General features: G+C 45.1%; 2 protein-coding genes across 10 annotated transcripts in view; one reads left to right on the top strand and one right to left on the bottom strand.

The window, feature by feature from the left end:
* Positions 1 to 1,811: 1,811 nt before the first annotated feature.
* LOC129214901 (guanylyl cyclase-activating protein 1-like) lies at positions 1,812 to 7,721 on the bottom strand. The gene is made up of 4 exons (XM_054847176.1): positions 7,524 to 7,721; positions 4,795 to 4,944; positions 2,986 to 3,076; positions 1,812 to 1,939 (listed from the first exon to the last, which is right to left on the bottom strand). Exons 1-4 carry the CDS (start codon positions 7,719 to 7,721, stop codon positions 1,812 to 1,814), a joined length of 567 nt encoding a protein of 188 aa, XP_054703151.1.
* A 2,501-nt stretch (positions 7,722 to 10,222) lies between these two features.
* GOLGB1 (golgin B1) overlaps positions 10,223 to 18,970 on the top strand; it is a 58,088-nt gene continuing 49,340 nt past the window's right edge. The window contains exons 1-3 of one of the 9 annotated variants that reach the window (XM_054811463.1): positions 10,230 to 10,821; positions 12,672 to 12,746; positions 15,277 to 15,401. The gene's annotated coding sequence lies outside the window, so the exon portion shown is untranslated. The other 8 variants (XM_054811440.1, XM_054811509.1, XM_054811490.1 and 5 more) reach the window with 8 other exon arrangements.

Consider the following 18,970-nt stretch of genomic DNA (forward strand, 5'->3'; position numbering starts at 1 on the left):
CCTGTACAGTGTGTATAGCAGCTTGCTGCAACACTGCTGGCAGCTACAAGTTCTTGGTTATTTCTTTAATACATTAGCTGTACTTACAAAAATTCTTTACTTTTCTAAGAACTAAAAGTAGGGTTTTTTCTGTATGTCAGATGCTAATAAAAATGCAGTTGTACATGTAACTGACCCGGGAAACTGCAGGAGACTGAGGACTTGTAACAGGTACAGGACAGGTTCAACAGAATCTGGGGGGAAAAAAACCCAAACAAAAAAACCTCTGCCATCCTCAGTCCAAAGGGATGGCAGAGTCCAACAGCATATGCTCATAATAATCCTCTGGAGAACTGAGCAATGCTTGCCAATACCCAGGTTGTGATTCTTCTCAGAAGCTTTAAGACTGCGTATGTGTATATGCCAGTGGGACCTGGAGTATGAGCCTGCCTGCCAAAATGTTGGTGTGTGCTCTAAATGCAATCACTCACTCTCTCAAGCTCTGGTGACAATACTGACTAAATCTCCCTTGACTTAGATGAAAGCCTAGACGCTTTGTTTAGTATGCACATGTACATCATAGAAGCTTAAATATAAGCAAGATTAAGTCCACTCTAAAGTCTTCTTGTTACAGATCTGCAAGTTCTTCCTCCTGCACAGGAAAAACATGCCCAACTACGGCATAGGCACTCTGCTGAACTTTTCCTGCATTCTTCTTTCTGATTCTCTCTCCAGATTCAAAGGAGCTTCTGATTGTGACCTTACCTAACGGTAGTGATCAAGACACAGTTTTCTCAGTTTCTATTCGTGCTACAACACCCTTCCCATCGTGTACAAAGACACAGAGTCATTGGTGGCAGCACTGATCTAGAGTATCAACTTCTGTATTCACATGACAGCAGAATTCACAAATCACCTTGCTGAGTTGTTTCTTTTGCTTCTTAGGCTTTCTCCCCAAGAAAAATAAAGACAGACCAATAAAGGATGTGTGAAGCAACAGTATTAGGATCATCTTCACATACTTCATTTATTCACTTATATGAGAGGAGAGTAGTAGGACGAGTGTAAAAAAGATTTGATCTCTCAGGTAATTCTGCTCTGGGAAAAAGAGTAGCATATTTTCTCTGGTTACAGAAGCTGCTCCTAAACTGTTGACTTGTTAGCTAAAGACTTCTTTGACCACAGAAAGCTGCAAACAGCAGCATTACTGACAGTGCAACTGGGAACAGATTTGTCACTATCAGCCTTAAAGACTGATTTTTCTTTCAGCTCTTGAGATCTTATAAATAAAGCTACTTCTGTAGAGACTACCAAATCCAAGCGCATCTGGTACGGACAGACATGCTGGTTTTATGATCTAATACCATGACAAGAACAGCGGAAATTACATTCTTTTGATAGTTCTCTACATTGATAACAGTTTGAAGCTCTTCTGTTGTACAAGTCAGAAATTCTCCACACTCCATCATTCAATTCTGCTAGCACTCTTCACAAACTTAGTGTTACTTTTAGCCCATTGCAAAGTGAGAATCTGGGACACAGAATAAGGAGGAAATTTGCGCTCTGAAACGTGGCCTTTATATTTTAGGAAGACAAGTCAAATACTGCCGCCCAGTTCCAGTTTTTCTGAACCTGCCCTGTATGTATGTGGCTGAGCTTCAACCTTTGTACAGGAACATGCACTCAGATACACAAATATAGCAGTGTCTTTCTGTTCCTACTTCCATATACATGTTTATGGAAATTTTGTTTGTTTTTAAAAATGCTGGCTCTTCTTTCTGGTGCATGTACACCCTTCTGTCTATTGGCATGGCGTTTTCTCCCAGCTTGATTTATACACTGTGCCGACGGTTGTTGATCATGGCCACAATGTGTGACAGGTCCAAACTTTTCATCATAACCTCCATGAACTCCTCATCTCTCCTTGCTCCTTCCACAAATTCATCCAGAGAAAGTTCACCTGTGTCAGACACAGAGCATCAGAATCATGCCAATCCACATTTGAACAGGAAAAGGAGTACAGTAATCTAACTTTAGAGACTGCGTACTATACGTGCACTGTTCTAAAGCACCAAGAGGCCTCAGAGTCTTTTTAAGCTTATAAGAAACTTCCCAATATCCAGGCAACTCCAGCTTCTTTTTTTCCCCACACAAGGGAAAGGGCACATAAGAAAGAATGGAGGAAGTGTATAGCTAAGGCGTGGGATCATAGCTTCCTATAAATAAGGCTGGATTAGCCACCTCCTTTTTGGCCTAACCTGTCATAGTCCTAACCTGCCCCATACTTGCTGGTTTTCATGTTTAAAAGAAGTGACAGAAGGAAGCTGTGACAGGCAGAAATAGGCTTGTCCTAGGCCAAAAGGACAAAATAGGCTTGTCCTAGGCCAAAAAGCCCTTGTGCAAGGAAACAGCTCGGCAGAGTTCTTCTGGAATAACAAAAGAGCACATCAGAAGGTAATGAGTACATGAAGTAGCAAGGGAGGAAATATGTCTCAGGGACATACAGCAACGACAGTGGTGTTGACCAGCTTTTGACTGACTAGTCCATGGTACTTCATGTGCTTGCTGTACTGCCTGTAGCAGACACAGTGAAGAAATTCTGAAATTTAACATTAAATTCCAGTTCTTCCTTTCCCTGCTGCTGAAATATTTAGGAGCAGCTGGGACCATCTGTTAATATTTCCCACTTGTAACTCTGACGTAAGTTGCACAACAACATACAAAAAGGCGAAAAAACCCTTACTCCAAAACCTCACTACCAAACTGATGTGGACAGAACACAGCTGAGACTTAGTACAGGGAACAAATCCTGTCATACTGATTATGTATGATGCAAGGAGAAAAATGCCTTAGCAAAATTAATGGAGAATGCATTACTGGATAAGAATTCATATAACAAACAAATATAAAATGAAGATACGTAAAGGTCAATCAAGAAAGGAAGGCATGGATGTCTTTCTGAGGACAGAGACCATCTGAGTTGGATGACAAAGACAGGAATCTTACCATCTCCATTCACATCGATTTTGTTGAAGACTCGGTTGGTGAACTCTTCTGCACTCGTTTCGTGGTCACCACCGTTAATAGCTCGAATAGCCTAAAATAAAAGAGCAAGAATAGGAAGCTGCCTAATGGCTTCCAAAATGATAGACTGATTCCACTGCGGCCTGTCAGTGTAGATTCAGAACATGAAAGCCATGCCTGGTACCATCCCGATACAAATGAATCAGCATCATAGGAAAACAGCAGAAATCGTCAGGCCTTACAGCTGGCACTGAAGGGTGCAAAGGGAGCATGCTTCTGGAGCATGGAATGAGCAGTGAAACCCAGAGGATCACCCTAAATCTGCTTAGGTAGATGTTAAGCACTGCAGAAATGGCAGAATCAGGATCCACCTAATTGATCCACTTTCTATTACCCTCTGGTTCACCAAGCCAAATAAACACTGCCAAACACCTTCTGCATTTGATGTTATGAAATTTCTTTCTTATATGCTGTGGTTATTTATTTCTATTCTTGATTTCCCTATTTCCATTTATATACTGCTTCCTGTGCGTCCTGCTTCTCCCTAAAGCTCACTGGAAATTCATTTTCAACTTGAGAAAGTTTAAGCATTATTCACTACTGTTTACTACAATTCCTCTTATTCATAACCATATAGTGCAGGGTTCTCTTTTCTTTCCATGACTAATTGTTTCCTTTGTTTAAGGATGTCCATGAAATCTGTGATTCCAGAGCCTTCATATTGATTCTAAGACTATTCATTTTCTAGTTTTTACTTTCTGATATTTGGTGAGTTTCTTCATTGTTTTTAAAATTCCATTTTACTAAAACTAAGTATCACCTCAGCAACTTTCTAAGGCTGGCAATAAAGACATGGAACTACACCCACAAAATTCAAAGGGTAGTAAATTGGTTGTCACCAATTGTCACCCACAGGACTTGTTTCTCAAGAGCTCTATGTTAAGCAATTGCTATCTGCTGCTTCACTGTGATGTCTGAGTATTTCTATTGCAAGGTATTAGTAGGAGGCTGTATATTATTACAGTTACTGATTTGGTTTGGTCTCTTCAATGCCCAGCACTAAAATTCATATCCAGATGAGAATGTGGTACTAACATCTTACTAGTGGTTTTATTTGTGGACAGCTCAGGCTTCAAATCTTTATCAAATCCATTTTCTGACCTTTCTTATTACGACATGTAAATTATTTACAGTCATTGAATCTTTCCTACATCTTTCTAGTTTCCCAGTCTCTACAGAATAATCTGAGCTTCCAGCATAATTCATTCTGAGATATTCATAAGGTCATGTTTATGCCTGTAATTCCAACACCTTCCTCAATAGCTATTTGCATACAGTCTTTTCCATTGACAGTCATTCTTCTTCAAACTATTTGCCAGAGTCAGAAATGTTTTATTGCATTGACATTTAGGAGCTGGTTTTAAAAAGCAAACTGGGAGTAACTCTCCAATGACTATTCACATGGGGAAAGGGACATATGAAGGGACATTGCAGAAACTGCAACTGACGGTCACAGAGTCCGAAATCTTGGAAAGTGCAATTTAGGCTCTAGGCAGCTAAAACAATTTTATGGAGTTAGCTATGCTGTAACATGTGCCGTGGTGGTAAAGAAGAGTCTGTCAAGTCTGCTTACTGGGCTATGAGATTGTGGGGAGTTCTGCTAAAAGAAAGAATGCTGTTAAAGAAGGTCTTGTCCCTGATCATCCATATGGAGAATAACGAAACTCTTACTTGTGTGGTGGAATTTGTCTTTAAGGAAGGAGGAAAGAACACAGACCCCTGGAGACTCACCTTAATGATGTTGAGCAATTCATGTCGATCAATGCAGCCGTTGCCATCTACATCATAGAGCTTGAAATACCACCGCAATTTCTGCTCCATCTTCCCACGGAGAACAAGGCTGAGGGCAGCCACATATTCCATGAAGTCAATATATCCATCCTGTGGGAAAATTAAAACCAAACTGTGACAGGAACAAACTGAGGGAGTTTGGCCCTGGAGCTGTTTTACCTTATTGCTCTTTAGATACACAGCTAAAAGAGAAAGAAAAACAAATGGCACAGAGACTTGGACTTAGGGAAAAACTTTAGCATGCACAGACGCGCACACGCGCATTCTATTTTTCTGGGCACCTTTAAGATCTCCTAAATACCTGGATTCCTAAAGTTATGATCTATAACATGTCTAGGCTACTCTGTGCTTGCCACCCGCAGAGATGGAACCTGTCACTCCTCATGGTCAGTGTGAACGAACCCCTCTCCCTCCACCAGAGCTGACTGCTTATGGCCTGCTAGGAGAGAAAATTGATCCAGAGCCCTGGCTGCAAGAAAAGTGGAAGGTAATTCTGTCTTAGGTTTTCTGTACTAGTCTGCTTTGTCTTTGTGGGAAACTGCTGCTATTTCAGTATTTCTCCATTCTCTGGGGAAAAAAAATTACTAAATGTTTTTTAAAATGCATAAAACATGATGTGACAGCTGGGAAAACTGTTATGGTTTTAGTTTTTTAAACATTCCATTTCTTGAATCTGCAGAGAAACTCAAAAAGCTCAGTAAAGCATCATAATCCCTAGATTTAACACCAACTAAAATTTGAAGTGGTTAAAAAGAAACAACAAATAAAGTGCGTATCGCTGTCAAAGATTCCGAATAAGTCCTTCAACAAATTACAGGGGGAAAAAATGAAACTTTAATTTATTGAGCTATTTAAACAAAGTCTGACGTCTTTCTGGAATGGATGTAAATATATGTAAAACACAAATGGACTAGCAGAGCACTACTGTTTTACAGCAAGGATCACAACATTTTAAAATACTCATTCAGGATCATTGTAGTACTCCCCTTATGTGAGTTTTTCATAACTTCATTGAGCAAAGTCACAGAAAACAAAGATAGCCAGCTCTAAAGGTGGGAAGGGGGGCATGATTGCAATTTATAAAATAACTCTATTGAAAATGTATCCTCTTTGTCCTCAGCAGAGTTCTCAAAATCTGAAGGTCCAGAGGGCAGTTGATTCCATCCATTGTCAATGTCTGTATTACTACAGGGTGGTTCTTCCTCTAGGTGCTCTTGTTCCTTGCCCTTGGTTATAAAAGGAGCTTAGATTAAGCGACTAACTATTTAACAGGCAAAGATTAACTGATGTAGGTCCATCTCCACTAGTTGCCACACTCTTACTTCATTCCCCTTGAGATCACTATCACTTTATTTAGAAGATAGCTTTTTATCTTTGTATGACCAAGTTTGAATTTGAGAGTCATCTTGAAACATTGCTTACTGCCTAACATGGGGCTCACAGGAGACCTCTGGAACGCCTAACATCCTTAAACAAATTTTAAGGTCCTTAAATATCCCAAGAAATGACAGAGATAAAGGGAAAGACTTGTGCAAGAACTGTAAATATGTTGGTTTATTTTATAAAACTGCTTCTCTTCACTATCATCATCCTGGGCACAGAGAACATCAGGATGAAAAAGGATATTCTTTGAGATTTGCAGTCATTTCCAGTCATTACATCCACCACAAGACCTCAGCTACCCTAATGGAGCCTGGCTGCTCCTCTCTTACCTTTAAGACTTTTGTAATATTCCTTAGCACTCCTTAACTCCTTATGCCTTCTCACATGTTGTCCAAACCAATGTTCTTTGCTCAGTCCCTAGGTTTTCCTTCTTCAGAACTGACCCTGTGATTTCCCACCTGTTTCACATATCTCTGTGACTAGTTCCTCCTTGACTCACAGACGTTTGCTCCAGCCATTTCAGAACCTTGGAGCAGAGAGCGAAGCTGAATTTTCCCAGGCTGCCATAAAACCAGATTTCTCTGTCACGGAGATTACAGGCCTGCAAGCATAGGCTTAAGTATATATGGATAAAAAACAGGCAAAAGTGAGGGGCATTGCAGGCTTAAAGGAATTATGGGGGCTACTGTTTCTTACCTTAGAGACAGACAGTGGTCGCATGTCACAGTGAGGAATACTGCCTTCCTCCTAGCCACTGCTATATACTATACCTCCTACCACTGAGGAGAGCCATGTAGATTGTCTGCCCATGAAGTACTAATTTCAGCTGCCAAATACCTGGAAATTACTTTCTCTGTGAATGTTGTTATGATTTCTGTTGTGTTTGATTCCTGTAGTCTCTACTATGTAATACAGATATATTTTTAAATAATAAGAACATCATCATCATCATCATCATCAATCATCATCATGAAATCTCCTTTCATTAGTACTTTGCTAGTCAAACAGGGCCAAGTCAGTTAATACACAATAAGGAATTCTCAAAATTCAAAGATAAACTTGCACAAGGTATTTAGATGATAAGGTGTTATTACCTATGGTTATGTTATCTGTGTCATTATCTATGCACATTAATTTGTTCCTTGCATTTAGCCACTTTACATCAGTGTCCCCCAGCAGCTTTCCACACTGACGTTTGTAAGAGAAAATGAAGGACTCTAATAGTGCAGGACTTGGTTCACTTTTAAGCAGTACAAGGCAGTTAATTTCCTTGCCGGAGAACTCACCTTGTTCATATCAAACGTGCGGAACATCTGCTCAATATATTCATTGGCCTCTGGATCCAGCCCTCGAAGCCCAAAGAACTGTTTAAATTCATGCTCCGTCAGCTGTCCAGAAGGACACTCCGTCATGAACTTTTTATACCAGTGGTGGATCTCAACAGCTTGCAGATCATCTACTGTGGAGCTGCTGTTGTTCCCCATGCATATGCGTGGTCAGAAGAATGATGCCTCAGGAACGATCCTCTTCCTCCTGTTGCTCTCAAAGCACTGCCTGTCTGCTCTGACATTAGTGTCAGTTGAGGGATCAAACTTTCCACAAGCCAATTATAAATGTTAATCTGCTTAGAGGCTGATTTACAAACCTGAAAGTTTCAATGATACAAACAGTCGTCTTAGAATGGAAAGGAGGTGCAAGATAATCTAGCAAATCTCCTGCTATTTCAGGAGCCAGATCAGAAAGGGTGAGAAGGTTAATCAGACACTGGCATCAGGAGCTATACTGGTTTGGTACCCTACCCTAGTTTTTAACCTTGATACAATTATACATGAAGATAAGAGGAAAAGGCTACAATTTGTGGGATTTGAGGTGAAGTAAATATCTGCTCCTCTAACTGGATTTGAGAGTCTGTTTTCTCAAATAGAAATGTTGGATAACTTAGTGTAAAGGACCAGAAAGTATTACAGAAGTAGTAAACATTAGGCTATGTGGGGAAAAAAGCTCATCTCCACACACACAAAGGGGCACAGAGGAACAATGGCAGGTAAGGGAACCCAAATAATCCCCTGACCTGGCTAATCCCAGAACCACCACAGAAATGCAATCAACCCATAAAAGGCTCATCTGCACCAACAGGAAGGAGCAAAGACAACCACAGGATAGGGAACCCAAGTAACCCAGTAAGAGGAATGAAGCCCCTGTCCTGGTTCCTTCTAAGGCTGTCATAGGGGAGCCATCAAACCCATGGGCCTGGAGGTGACACCCATCACAATGAGGCAATGGGAGAAGTTGTCAGAGTACCTTACAGACTGAGTGGGGTTACTGCCTAGGTGTATGAAAACATTGTGGGGTGCAGGGGAAGAACATTTGGGGATTGCACAAGGCTTATAATGGGATGTTTAGGGAAGGAACCAAAGCCGGGAAAAGGGATGGGTCTAGGTGGTTTGGGGATGAACTAGCATGGGAAAATGGAGGGAAAGGGGATGCAAGGGGCTCGTTGCATGTAAAATGGTTGCTGGTGGGTATGAGTGTCTAGCCATGCCCTGTGCCTGATCGGCACAGTCTTTCCTGTCTTCTACCATTTCTAACTCTTTTTCTGGCTGTGCAGCTCTGTTCTGTGTGCATGGGGATTTAAGTGCCCACAACTGGAATGGGGACTGTGGGTCACAGGGGCCTGCATGTATTTGGTGCCAGCAGCTGGAATCAGTGAGGGTCTAAGTGCCAGCAACTGGTGCCAGAGCATGGATCACAGGGTCCTCCATGTCTTGGGTGCTAGCAACTGGAGTGAGTGAGAGTATGTATGTCAGTATATGATCACTAATGAATATCAAGCCAGACTAGCCAGCAAATAGGTTAAGTGGTTTGGGAACCAGGTGTGTGTATGAGTCTGTTAGTGAGACAGCTGGAGGAGTTGACTATCGGAAGGACCAGAGGTCCAGCCCAACTGCTGAAGAGACTGTAAGGTGTGGGGTTGAGAGACACCCGCTTGTCTGTGTGTGTTTCTCTGTGCAGGAGACAGCTGAAGCAAGCAAGAATCCTGAGTCTCATTACAGTTACTGGAGAGACCCACAGTGTACATGTCTGCACGTTGGTGTGTGCAAGGGTATCTGTATCAGCAACTGTAGTGGGGCTGTGGGCCTTGGGGGGTCTGGCATGTCCAGGTGCCAGCAGCTGGGGAGACCGGGGATCCAGAGCATATCAGTGGATGAAAAATTGAATATGGGCCAGCAATGTGCACTCACAGCCCAGAAAGCCAATCATATCCTGGGCTGCATCAAAAGAAGCGTGGCCAACAGGTCAAGGGAGGGGATTCTCCCCCTCTACTCCACTCTCATGAGACCCCACCTGGAGTACTGCGTCCAGCTCTGGGCCCCCCAGTACAAGAAAGACATGGAGCTGTTGGAGAGAGTCCAGAGGAGGCCATGGAGATGATCTGAGGGCTGGAGCACCTCTCCTATGAGGACGGACTGAGAGAGTTGGGGTTGTTCAGCCTGGAGAAGAGAATGGTCTAGGGAGACCTTACTGCAACCTTTCAGTATATAAACAGGGCTTAGAAGATGGTGAAAAACTGTTTACCAAGGCCTGTAGTGATAGGACAAGGGGCAACGGTTTTAAACCGAAAGAGGTAAGTTTAGATTGGACATCTCTAGAAGCATTCAAGGCCAGATTGGATGGGGCTTTGAGCAACCTGATCTAGTGAAAGATGTCCCTGCCCGTGGCAGGGGGATGGACTAGATGATCCTTAAACGTCCTTTCCCACCCAAACCATTCTGTAATTCTGTGACTTTGCAGCACTTAAAGCACTGCCCGGCAGTGTTGCACCCCCGTGCAAGCACGCGGACCAGCCACACTGTCCCAGCCACCGGCTCACCGCACCCCTAGATTATGTCTCGGAAAGCCTTGGCTGATCAGTTGCTTCCCTGTTACTGGGCAGGTCCCCGAGCCCTACTCAGGATTGGTGATTTTGTGCCATGTGTCAGGATAACCATGGCGCCGGACAGCTGCCTCACCGCAATTAGCTGATGGTTACGTCTATCTTTGTGTCTCCGTAACTGATTGGCTATCCTCCTGCGGGGGGCGGGGCCGATCTGGAAGCGGAAGCTGCCGAGGCGTGTTCCGGTGCTGAGGTGGCTGGGGGGTGGTTGGCGGGTGCGGGTCGTTGGCAGGTTAGTACCTCTTCTCTGCTTGTCGGTGTTATCCTTCCGCTGTGTGCGGTCTGCGGGGTCGGCGCTGTCGCCTGGCTCTCGGCAGTGGCCTCGAACCGGGCTTCTTCCGCCGTACAGCGCTGGGACACCGCTGCCAGCTCCGCTTGGAGCGGCCCTGCCGGGCCCAAGGAACCGGGGCGGGTTCGCAGCTTCTTGAGGTCCAGGGCGGTGAGGAACAGCAGGGCGGGCTGGGCCGGTGGCGGTGATCCTCTTTCTTCCAGGCTCCGTGGTCCCGCCCGGCCCTATGCTGCGACCGTGCCGCCTTTCGCTGGCGGTCTGACCGCGGTGCCCAGATGTAACTGGCAGTGGGGCCCGTCCTGGGAAGGTTTCTGCCCTGTGCGGCCCACTGGAGGCGTTGCGGTCAACTTCGCTGTCATAGGTAAGTCTGCGGGACTGGCAGGGCAACCGTGCGTTCCTGTAGCTGCATTGGAGCTGGCTTCCCCTTCCCTTAGTAGAAGGTTGTTGTTAGCTCCTGAGGCCTGGGATTGTGGGTGACGGTGGTGCTCAAGATCTGTTGCTCTCCTTCGATCCTTGTCTCTTTCAGAGCGACTCTGTACAGTGTGAGAGGTTTGGTCCAGTGCTTGTGTACAGCAGCAATGCCTGTTTGCGTTCAAAAGAAGGGAAATGCAAAGAATTTAAACTTTATTTATGTATAAGAAACTTAGAATAAATTACGGAAAAATTTCTTTCCTATGTCTGATACCTAGGGATAGAAATGCATGGATTTATGTACTGCTTATTACTTCTATGGAGATTGTCCTACAACTAGTAATGGATTTAGGTTGTTTGGGTCAGTAATGGAAGTATATTTCAGAGTAAAGGAGCCTTTTCTAGAGCACCACTGGTAGTCCTAGTGCTCAAAGTCAAGTTTCATGAGCAAAAGTTCAATAGTCATAGGAATGCTGACTAAAACATTATTTTCAACTACAGCCAGAACACAAACTGTACTGGCTTACATCATGAACACAGTGCAGGTCTCTTGTGTTCTGCTGTTAATTATGAAAATGAAAATCCATACCAAAGTCAGTATGACCCTGGAAGAGCAATAGTCTTTGAGAGCTGTGCTGTTTACTTTGAGTGAGGCAGTGGAACACAGAATAACCTCTGTCCTTTTGTGTTTGTCTACTTCTGCTTATGAGGAAATTGGCCAACATTGTATAATGCTTTCCTGCTATAAGCTCAGAAGTAAATATGAAGTGCAGGCACCAGGGTATTCCTGCCACAAGTCCTTGAGGCTAATGCATAAGGCAGCTACCACCTTCTGTGTGGACTATTGGCTTTGGGGCAGTATGTAAAGCTATGTTGTGCTTGTTTCTGGATTTATTCTCAGGGAAGGTTCAAAGAAGACTGAGGCGCTTTACAGTGGTGTCCAGTGACAGGATGAGAGGCTACAAACACAAGGTGTTCCCTCTGAACATCAGGAAACACTTTTTCACTCTGTGGGTTACTAAGCACTGGCACAGGTTGCCCAGGGAGGTTGTGGAGCCTCTGTTCTTGGAGATACTCGAAAGCTGTCTGGACACGGTCCTGGGCAACTGGTTCTAGGTGGCCTTGTTTGAGCAGGGAGGTTGGACCAGATGACCTCCAGAGGTTTCTTCTAACCTCATCCATTCTGTGATAAGATCCTCCCTGAGCCTTTTCTTTGTCCTTCACTGAATTTCCTCCAACAAATTCCCACCTCTCTTGTTCTGGGGAGCCCAGAACTGGACACAGTACTCCACATATGGCCTTATCAGTGCTGAGTAGAGAGGAAGGATCACCTTCTTCCTGGCAACGCTCCTAATGCAGCCCAGGATGCTGTTGGCCTTTGCCATGAGGGTGCATTGATGGCTTATGGTCACCTTGTTGTTCACCATGATCCCCAGGTCATTCTCTGCGGAGTTGCTTTCCAGCTGGTCTGCCTCCAGCATGTGCTGGTGCATGGGTTATATTTCCCCAAGTGCAGGAGTTTGCATTTCTCTTTGTTGAACTTCATAAGGTTCCTTTTGGCCCATTTCACCAGGCTGTCCAGGTCCCTTTGGATGGCAGCATGCCCATTTGTGGTATATCAGCCATTCCTTCCAGTTTTGTGTTACTGCAAAGTTGCTGAGGGTGCACTCTGCAGTGATATCAGCCAGCTGTCTCTGCGCTTTTGGACGCATCCTGTCAGGCCCCACAGGCTTGTGTATGACCAGTTTGTGCTCCCTAGCCTGGTCTTCTTCCGCATAAGGTAAGTTTTCTTTGTTCCAGACTTTCCACTGGGTGTCAGTGGACTGGTATTTCTGAAGCTGCGTCTTGCCACTAAAAGCTGAGGAAAAGACGATAGTGAGTACTTCAGCCTTTTCTGTGATCAGGGCCCCTGCCACATTTAGCAGTGGGCCCATGTTTTCCCTGGGCTTCCTTCTGCTGTTTATATAATTCTAGAATCACTTTTTCTTCCCCTCCACATCCTTTGCCATATTCAGCTCACCTGAGAATATAATCTAAAAGTGAGTTCAAAAGATGTGAATCTGTAAGACTTGAGTTCAGGTTATTAAAGTCTATGCCTGTGCAAATACGTATAGACAGGTCTCAGTTCCTCTGCGTTTTGAGGAGGCCAACTGTGAGCCAAGCCCAGCAAGGCATATTAGCTTGAGTTCAGTATCAGGTTAATGTAGCCAGCCTGGATGAAGGCCAGGGAATCTTTTCTCAACATAGTCCATGTACATATGCTTGAAATTGTAATGCCTGTAGCATGTAGATACGTGCTGAGCCCCATATATGTTTCTGCTTAAAATGGGTGTCTGCAGATGCCAGGATTCTACTTTTGTCCGTATTTCTAATACCCCTTCTAATAATTCATCTATTGGTTCTATCAGTCCTAAATCATGTTATCTTATATTACGTCATGTCACATCTCGACCACATATTGTGCATTTGCCACTTTAAGAAGTGTGGTGGGTTGACCCTGCCTGGGGGCCAGGTGCCCACCAGAGCTGCTCTATCACTCCCCTCGTTCACTAGACAGGGGAGAAAAAGTACAACAAAAAGCTTATGGGTCGAGATAAGGACAGGGAGAGATCACTCACTAATTATCATCAGGAGCAAAACAGACTGAACTGAGAGAGGAAATTCATCTGATTTTTTACTAAGCAAAACAGAGTAGAGGAATGAGAAATAAAATCAAATCTTAAAACATCTCCCCCCACCCCTCCCATCTTCCCGGGCTCAACTTCACTCCCGGCTTCAACCTCCACCCCCACCAGCGGCACAGGGGGACGGGGAATGGGGGTTACGGTCAGTTCATCACACGTTGTTTCTGCCGCTTCTTCCTCCTCAGGGGGAGGACTCCTCTCATCGTTCCCCTGCTCCAACATGGAGTCCCTCTCACGGGAGACAGTCCTTCACAAACTTCTCCAACGTGAGTCTCTCCCACGGGCTACAGTCCTTCATTCCCCTGCTCCAGCGTGGGTCTCTTCCACAGGGTGCAGACCTTCAGGAGCAAACCGCTCCAGCGTGGGTCCCCCATGGGGTCACAAGTCCTGCCAGCAAACCTGCTCTGGCGTGGGCTCCTCTCTCCACGGATCCACAGGTCCTGCCAGGAGCTTGCTCCAGCGTGGGCTTCCCACGGGGTCACAGCCTCCTTCAGGTGCCTCCACCTGCTCCGGCGTGGGGTCCTCCACAGGCTGCAGGTGGAATCTCTACACCCCCTCATCCTTCCTCAATGGGCTGCAGGGGGACAGGCTGCCTCACCATGGTCTTCACCACGGGCTGCAGGGGGATCTCTGCTCCAGTGCCTGGAGCACCTCCTGCCCCTCCATCTGCACTGACCTTGGTGTCTGCAGAGTTTCTTACATCTTCTCACCCCTCTCTCCGGCTGCAAAAGCTTTCTCTAACTGGTTTTTTTTATCCTTCTTAAATATGTTATCACACAGGCGCTGATTGGCTTGGCCTTGGCCAGGGGCGGGTCCATCTCGGAGCCGGCTGGCATTGGCTCTATCCGACACAGGGGGAGCTTCTAGCAGCTTCTCACAGAAGCCACCCCTGTAGCCCCCCCGCTACCAAAACCTTGCCACACAAAACCCAACACAAGAAGCTGTGGCCTAATGCTCAATAGGAAGATCAGATCCATCCTCTTTAAATATTGGTGACAGTCAGAAAGAGGCATTTTGATGACTGTTTTTTTTAAAATATGCTTTTACGATTGCCAGGACAGCAGGTTCTGTTCCTTGCTGGGGCTTTGTGGGGTGGTGGTTTACAAAACTATAAATATTTATTATTCTTATAATGAACCAGGGATTCCAGATCTTTAAATGAGGGGGTTTTTTTATATTGCCAGCTTGGTGAACAGTTGATGTTGACAGAAGAAATTTCTCTAGTAGGAACTGTAAAACTATATTATTCTGGAATTCCATGCCTCAGTCTCGCCTGAGGCCAGCTGAAAAATAAGCAAAGTAGTAGTACTTTTTTCACTGGCTATTGTATTGATACAGAATGTGGACAATCCTGGCTTTCTGACAGTATGCTTCTTGAGTAGTTTCATCCTCCAGAACTCTTTGCAAGAGACTGAGGCCTGGCTTCCTGCCTCATGTCTTCTTGCTTCACTAACTGCTTCTCAGGCATTTTGTTCTGTAGGCCGAAGAGACTAAGCTCATGCCATACAGCATAAGAAACCAGGGCATGTCTCTGCAAGAACAGGAGGAATCCAGTTTCCCAGACAAGGAAGACTTTTCACTTTTTATGCTTATTGCAAATGACTGACTGTAATAATCACAAAGTGTACTGTGTAGGATGAAGAATGGGCTTATTTCTTTACTCTTGGATAAATTATTTTCCTCTTTTCTTTTTTTTTGGTCTCTTTTCTCTCTCAATCAAGAGTCTCGATCAGTACTCAAGAGATGAAAAAGAATGGCGTGAAGGACCTGTGTATGACTGCTCTGCCTTGGAAGCCTCTTTACTACTGAATGAGCAGACCTATGAGCTACTCGGTGCATAAAAGAGGTTGGTGTTCACATGCCCTTTTCTGTTATTGATACGCTAATGTGTATTGTGACACTTTCTGCTTCTGCAAAATCAGGTGGTTAGAAGATGTGACTGCTACAGAAAAATAATGCACTACTGTTCTCTCCATTGTCAATATTTCCGCACTTTAATTGGCAATCTAAGAGCAAAGATTTGCCTACTAAGATAAAGGAGGTCAGGAATGAGTGGGTCATTGTAGCCAGCTGTAGAAGCCTACTTCTAGCTAAACAGAGACATGTTGTCATATTAAAAAATTCCATTTGATGGAGATAATTATCGTAATGTAAAATTGATCTTATGGCTAGTGTGAGTTTGCCTAGTTTCACTATTGGAGCTTCTTTTACATTTGTACAAATTATTTTGCCATTTGCAGGCATGGACTTAGTTGGACAGATCTATAGCTTTTCTGTTAAGACATATGTGACCTTTCTCAATAGAATACTAGAATGATTTAGCTCTTATTGGACCTTGAGAGTTCATTTCGTCAAACCCTATGCTCTGAGCATGGCTAACTTCAAAGTTAGATCAGGTTGCTGTGAGCCTATTCCGCTACTTTTTATCATCTTCCTTGTGCATGTTTTTTTTCTCATTGAAATTTCTTATGCTGCAACTTGCGTCCACTGCCTCATGTCCATCTCCTGTGGACCTCATAAGAATTGCCTGGCTCTGTCTTTAGCTACCTAATAGGCAATTATAGGGAAGACAGCAATTATATCCCCCTCCTTACCTTCTGTTCTCAAGGCTGAACAAGTCCAGCATTCTTAGTCTCTCCATATGTCTTGTAATCCAACCCCCAATCATCCTGTGGGCTTTCTGCTGTACTTGCTGTCATCTTTGTGTATCAGGGAGCTTGAAAGTGGACACTGTACTTCAAACATAGTCTTACAAGTGCTGAATAGAAGGGAATAATTGCTTGCCTCAACCTGCTGGCTGCAGTCTTACTAACGCAACTCAGTATATAGTTGACCTTCTCTGCTGTGAGACCACACTGCTGACTCATGTTAAGCTTATCCACCAGCATCCCTAGGTTGTTTTCTGCAACATAGTTTTACAGCCAGTTGGTCTCTTGCCTGTATTACTGCACACATTAGTTCCACCCCAGGTGTAGGGCTCTGTATTTGCCTTTTCCGAACGTCATGATGTTTCTACCTACCAGTTTCTCTAGCCTGTTGAGATCCCTCTGGTTGGCAGCAGCCAGGGAATATGTCCTCTCCAGACTATTCCCCTATGACAAGGTCCTGTCCTGTCATGTATATGACATGCAGAGGTCTCATCATCTCTCTGGTGTGACACACTTGCATCTACTTAGCAAAAGCCAGTACTGAATTCACCATTCCCACTACTTATTAACAGAAGGCTTTTATGTATTTCCAGGCTATGTTTGGCCTGTGAAGAAGTGACTTAATTTGAGAATCACTTACCCTTGAGTAAACTGAATCATAGAATAGAAAGGTTTGGGTTGGAAGGGACCTCAAGGATTATGGGCAGGGACACCTTCCACTAGACCAGGTTGCCCAAAGCTTCATCCAACCTGGCCTTAAACACTTTCAGGCATGTGGATCACAAACTCTCTGGGCAACCTGTGCCAGTGCCTCATCACCCTCAGAGGGAAGAATTTCTTCCTAACATCTAAATCTACCCTCTTTTATTTTAAACCCATTACCCCTTGTCCTATCACTACACTCCCTGATAAACAGTCCCTCACCATCTTTCCTGTAGACCCCCTTTAGGTGCTGGAAGGCCGCAATTAGGTCTTCCTGGGGCCTTCTCTTCTCCAGGCTGAACAACCCCAACTCTCTCAGCCTGTCCTCATAGGAGAGGTGCTCCAGCCCTCTGATCATCTTTGTGGCCCTCCTCTGGACTCTCTCCAACAGCTCCATGTCTCCTGTACTGGGGACCCCAGAGCTGGATGCAGTACCCCAGGTGGGGTCTCACCAGAGCAGAGTAGATGGGCAGAATCACCTCCGTTGACCTGCTGGTCATGCTGTTTGTTATGCAGCCCAGGATATGGTTGGCTTTCTGGGCTGCAAGTGTGTATTGCTGGCTCATGTTGAGCTTTTCACCAATCAACGCTCTCAAGTTGTTCTCCTCAGGGCTACTCCGAATTCGTTCTCCACCCAGCCTGTAGCTGTGCTTGGGATTGCCCCGACCCACGTGCAGGGCCTTGCACTTGGCCTTGAACTTCATGTGGTTTGCACAGGCCCACCTCTCCAGCCTGTCAAGGTTCCTCTGGATGGCATCCCTTCCCTCCAGCGTGTCGACCGCACCACACAGCTTGGTGTCGTTGGCAAACTTGCTGAGGGTGCACTTGATCCCGCTGTCCGTGTCGCTGAGAAAGATGTTCAACAGTGCCGGTCCCAATACCGACCCCTGAGGAACGCCACTCATCGCTGATCTCCACTTGGACATTGAGCCGTTGACCACAACTCTTTGAGTGTGACCATCCAGCCAATTCCTTATCCAGTGAGTGGTCCATCCGTCAAATCCACGTCTCTCCAATTTGGAGACAAGGGTGTCGTGCAGGACAGTGTGAAATGCTTTGCACAAGTCTTGGTAGATGATGTCAGTTGCTCTTCCCTTATCCACCAATGCTGTAACGCCATCGTAGAAGGCCACCAAATTCGTTAGGCACAATTTGCCCTTAGCGAAGCAGTGTTGGCTGTCACCAATCACCTCCTTATTTCCCATGTGCCTGAGCATAGTTTCCAGGAGGGTCTGCTCCATGATCTTGCCAGGCACAGAGGTGAGACTGACTGGTCTATAGTTCCCCAGATCTTCCTGTTTTCCCTTTTTAATAATGGCGGTTATATTTCCCCTTTTCCAGTCAGTGGCAACTTCACCGGACTGCCACAACTTCTCAATTGTGATAAATAGTGGCCTGGCCACTTCATCTGCTGGTTCCCTCAGGACTCGTGGATGCATCTCATCAGGTCCCATGGACTTGTGCACCTTCAGGTTCCTTAGATATTCTTGAACCTGATCTTCTCCTATGGTGGGCAGTTCTTCATTCTCCCAGTCCCTGCCTTTGCCTTCTGTGACCTGGGCAGTGTGGCTAGAGCACTTGCCGGTGAAGACTGAGGCAAAAAAATTTGTTGAGTACCTCAGCCTTCTCCATATCCTGGGTAACCAGGTCTCCTCTTCCATTCTGGAGGGGGCCCACATTTTCCCTTGTCTTCCTTTTATCGTTGATGTACCTGTAGAAGCTTTTCTTGTTGTCCTTGACGTCCTTGGCCAGATTTAATTCTATCAGGGCTTTTGCTTTCCTAATCTGATTCCTGGCTGCTCAGACATTTTCTCTGTATTCCTCCCAGGCTACCTGCCCTTGCTTCCACCCTCTGTAGGCTTCTTTTTTTATGTTTGACTTTGTCCAGGAGCTCCTTGTTCATCCATGCAGGCATCTGGGCGTTTTTGCCTGACTTCCTCTTTGTTGGGATGCATTGCTCCTGAGCTTGGAGGAGGTGACCCTTGAATACCAACCAGCTGTCTTGGGCCCCTCTTCCCTCCAGGGCTTTGTCCCATGGTACTCTACCAAGCAGGTCCCTTGAAGA

The sequence above is a fragment of the Grus americana genome, chromosome 1 (assembly GCF_028858705.1).
Source record: "Grus americana isolate bGruAme1 chromosome 1, bGruAme1.mat, whole genome shotgun sequence".
Taxonomy (NCBI): domain Eukaryota; kingdom Metazoa; phylum Chordata; class Aves; order Gruiformes; family Gruidae; genus Grus; species Grus americana.

Excerpts from the sequence above, each read along its gene's own strand:
- LOC129214901 (XM_054847176.1), bottom strand. The coding sequence starts at position 7,721 with ATGGGGAACAACAGCAGCTCCACAGTAGATGATCTGCAAGCTGTTGAG. Across the intron at positions 3,077-4,794 it reads AATTGCTCAACATCATTAAG|GCTATTCGAGCTATTAACGG; the intron begins GTGAGTCTCCAG and ends CTTTTATTTTAG. Across the intron at positions 1,940-2,985 it reads AATCGATGTGAATGGAGATG|GTGAACTTTCTCTGGATGAA; the intron begins GTAAGATTCCTG and ends TGTCTGACACAG.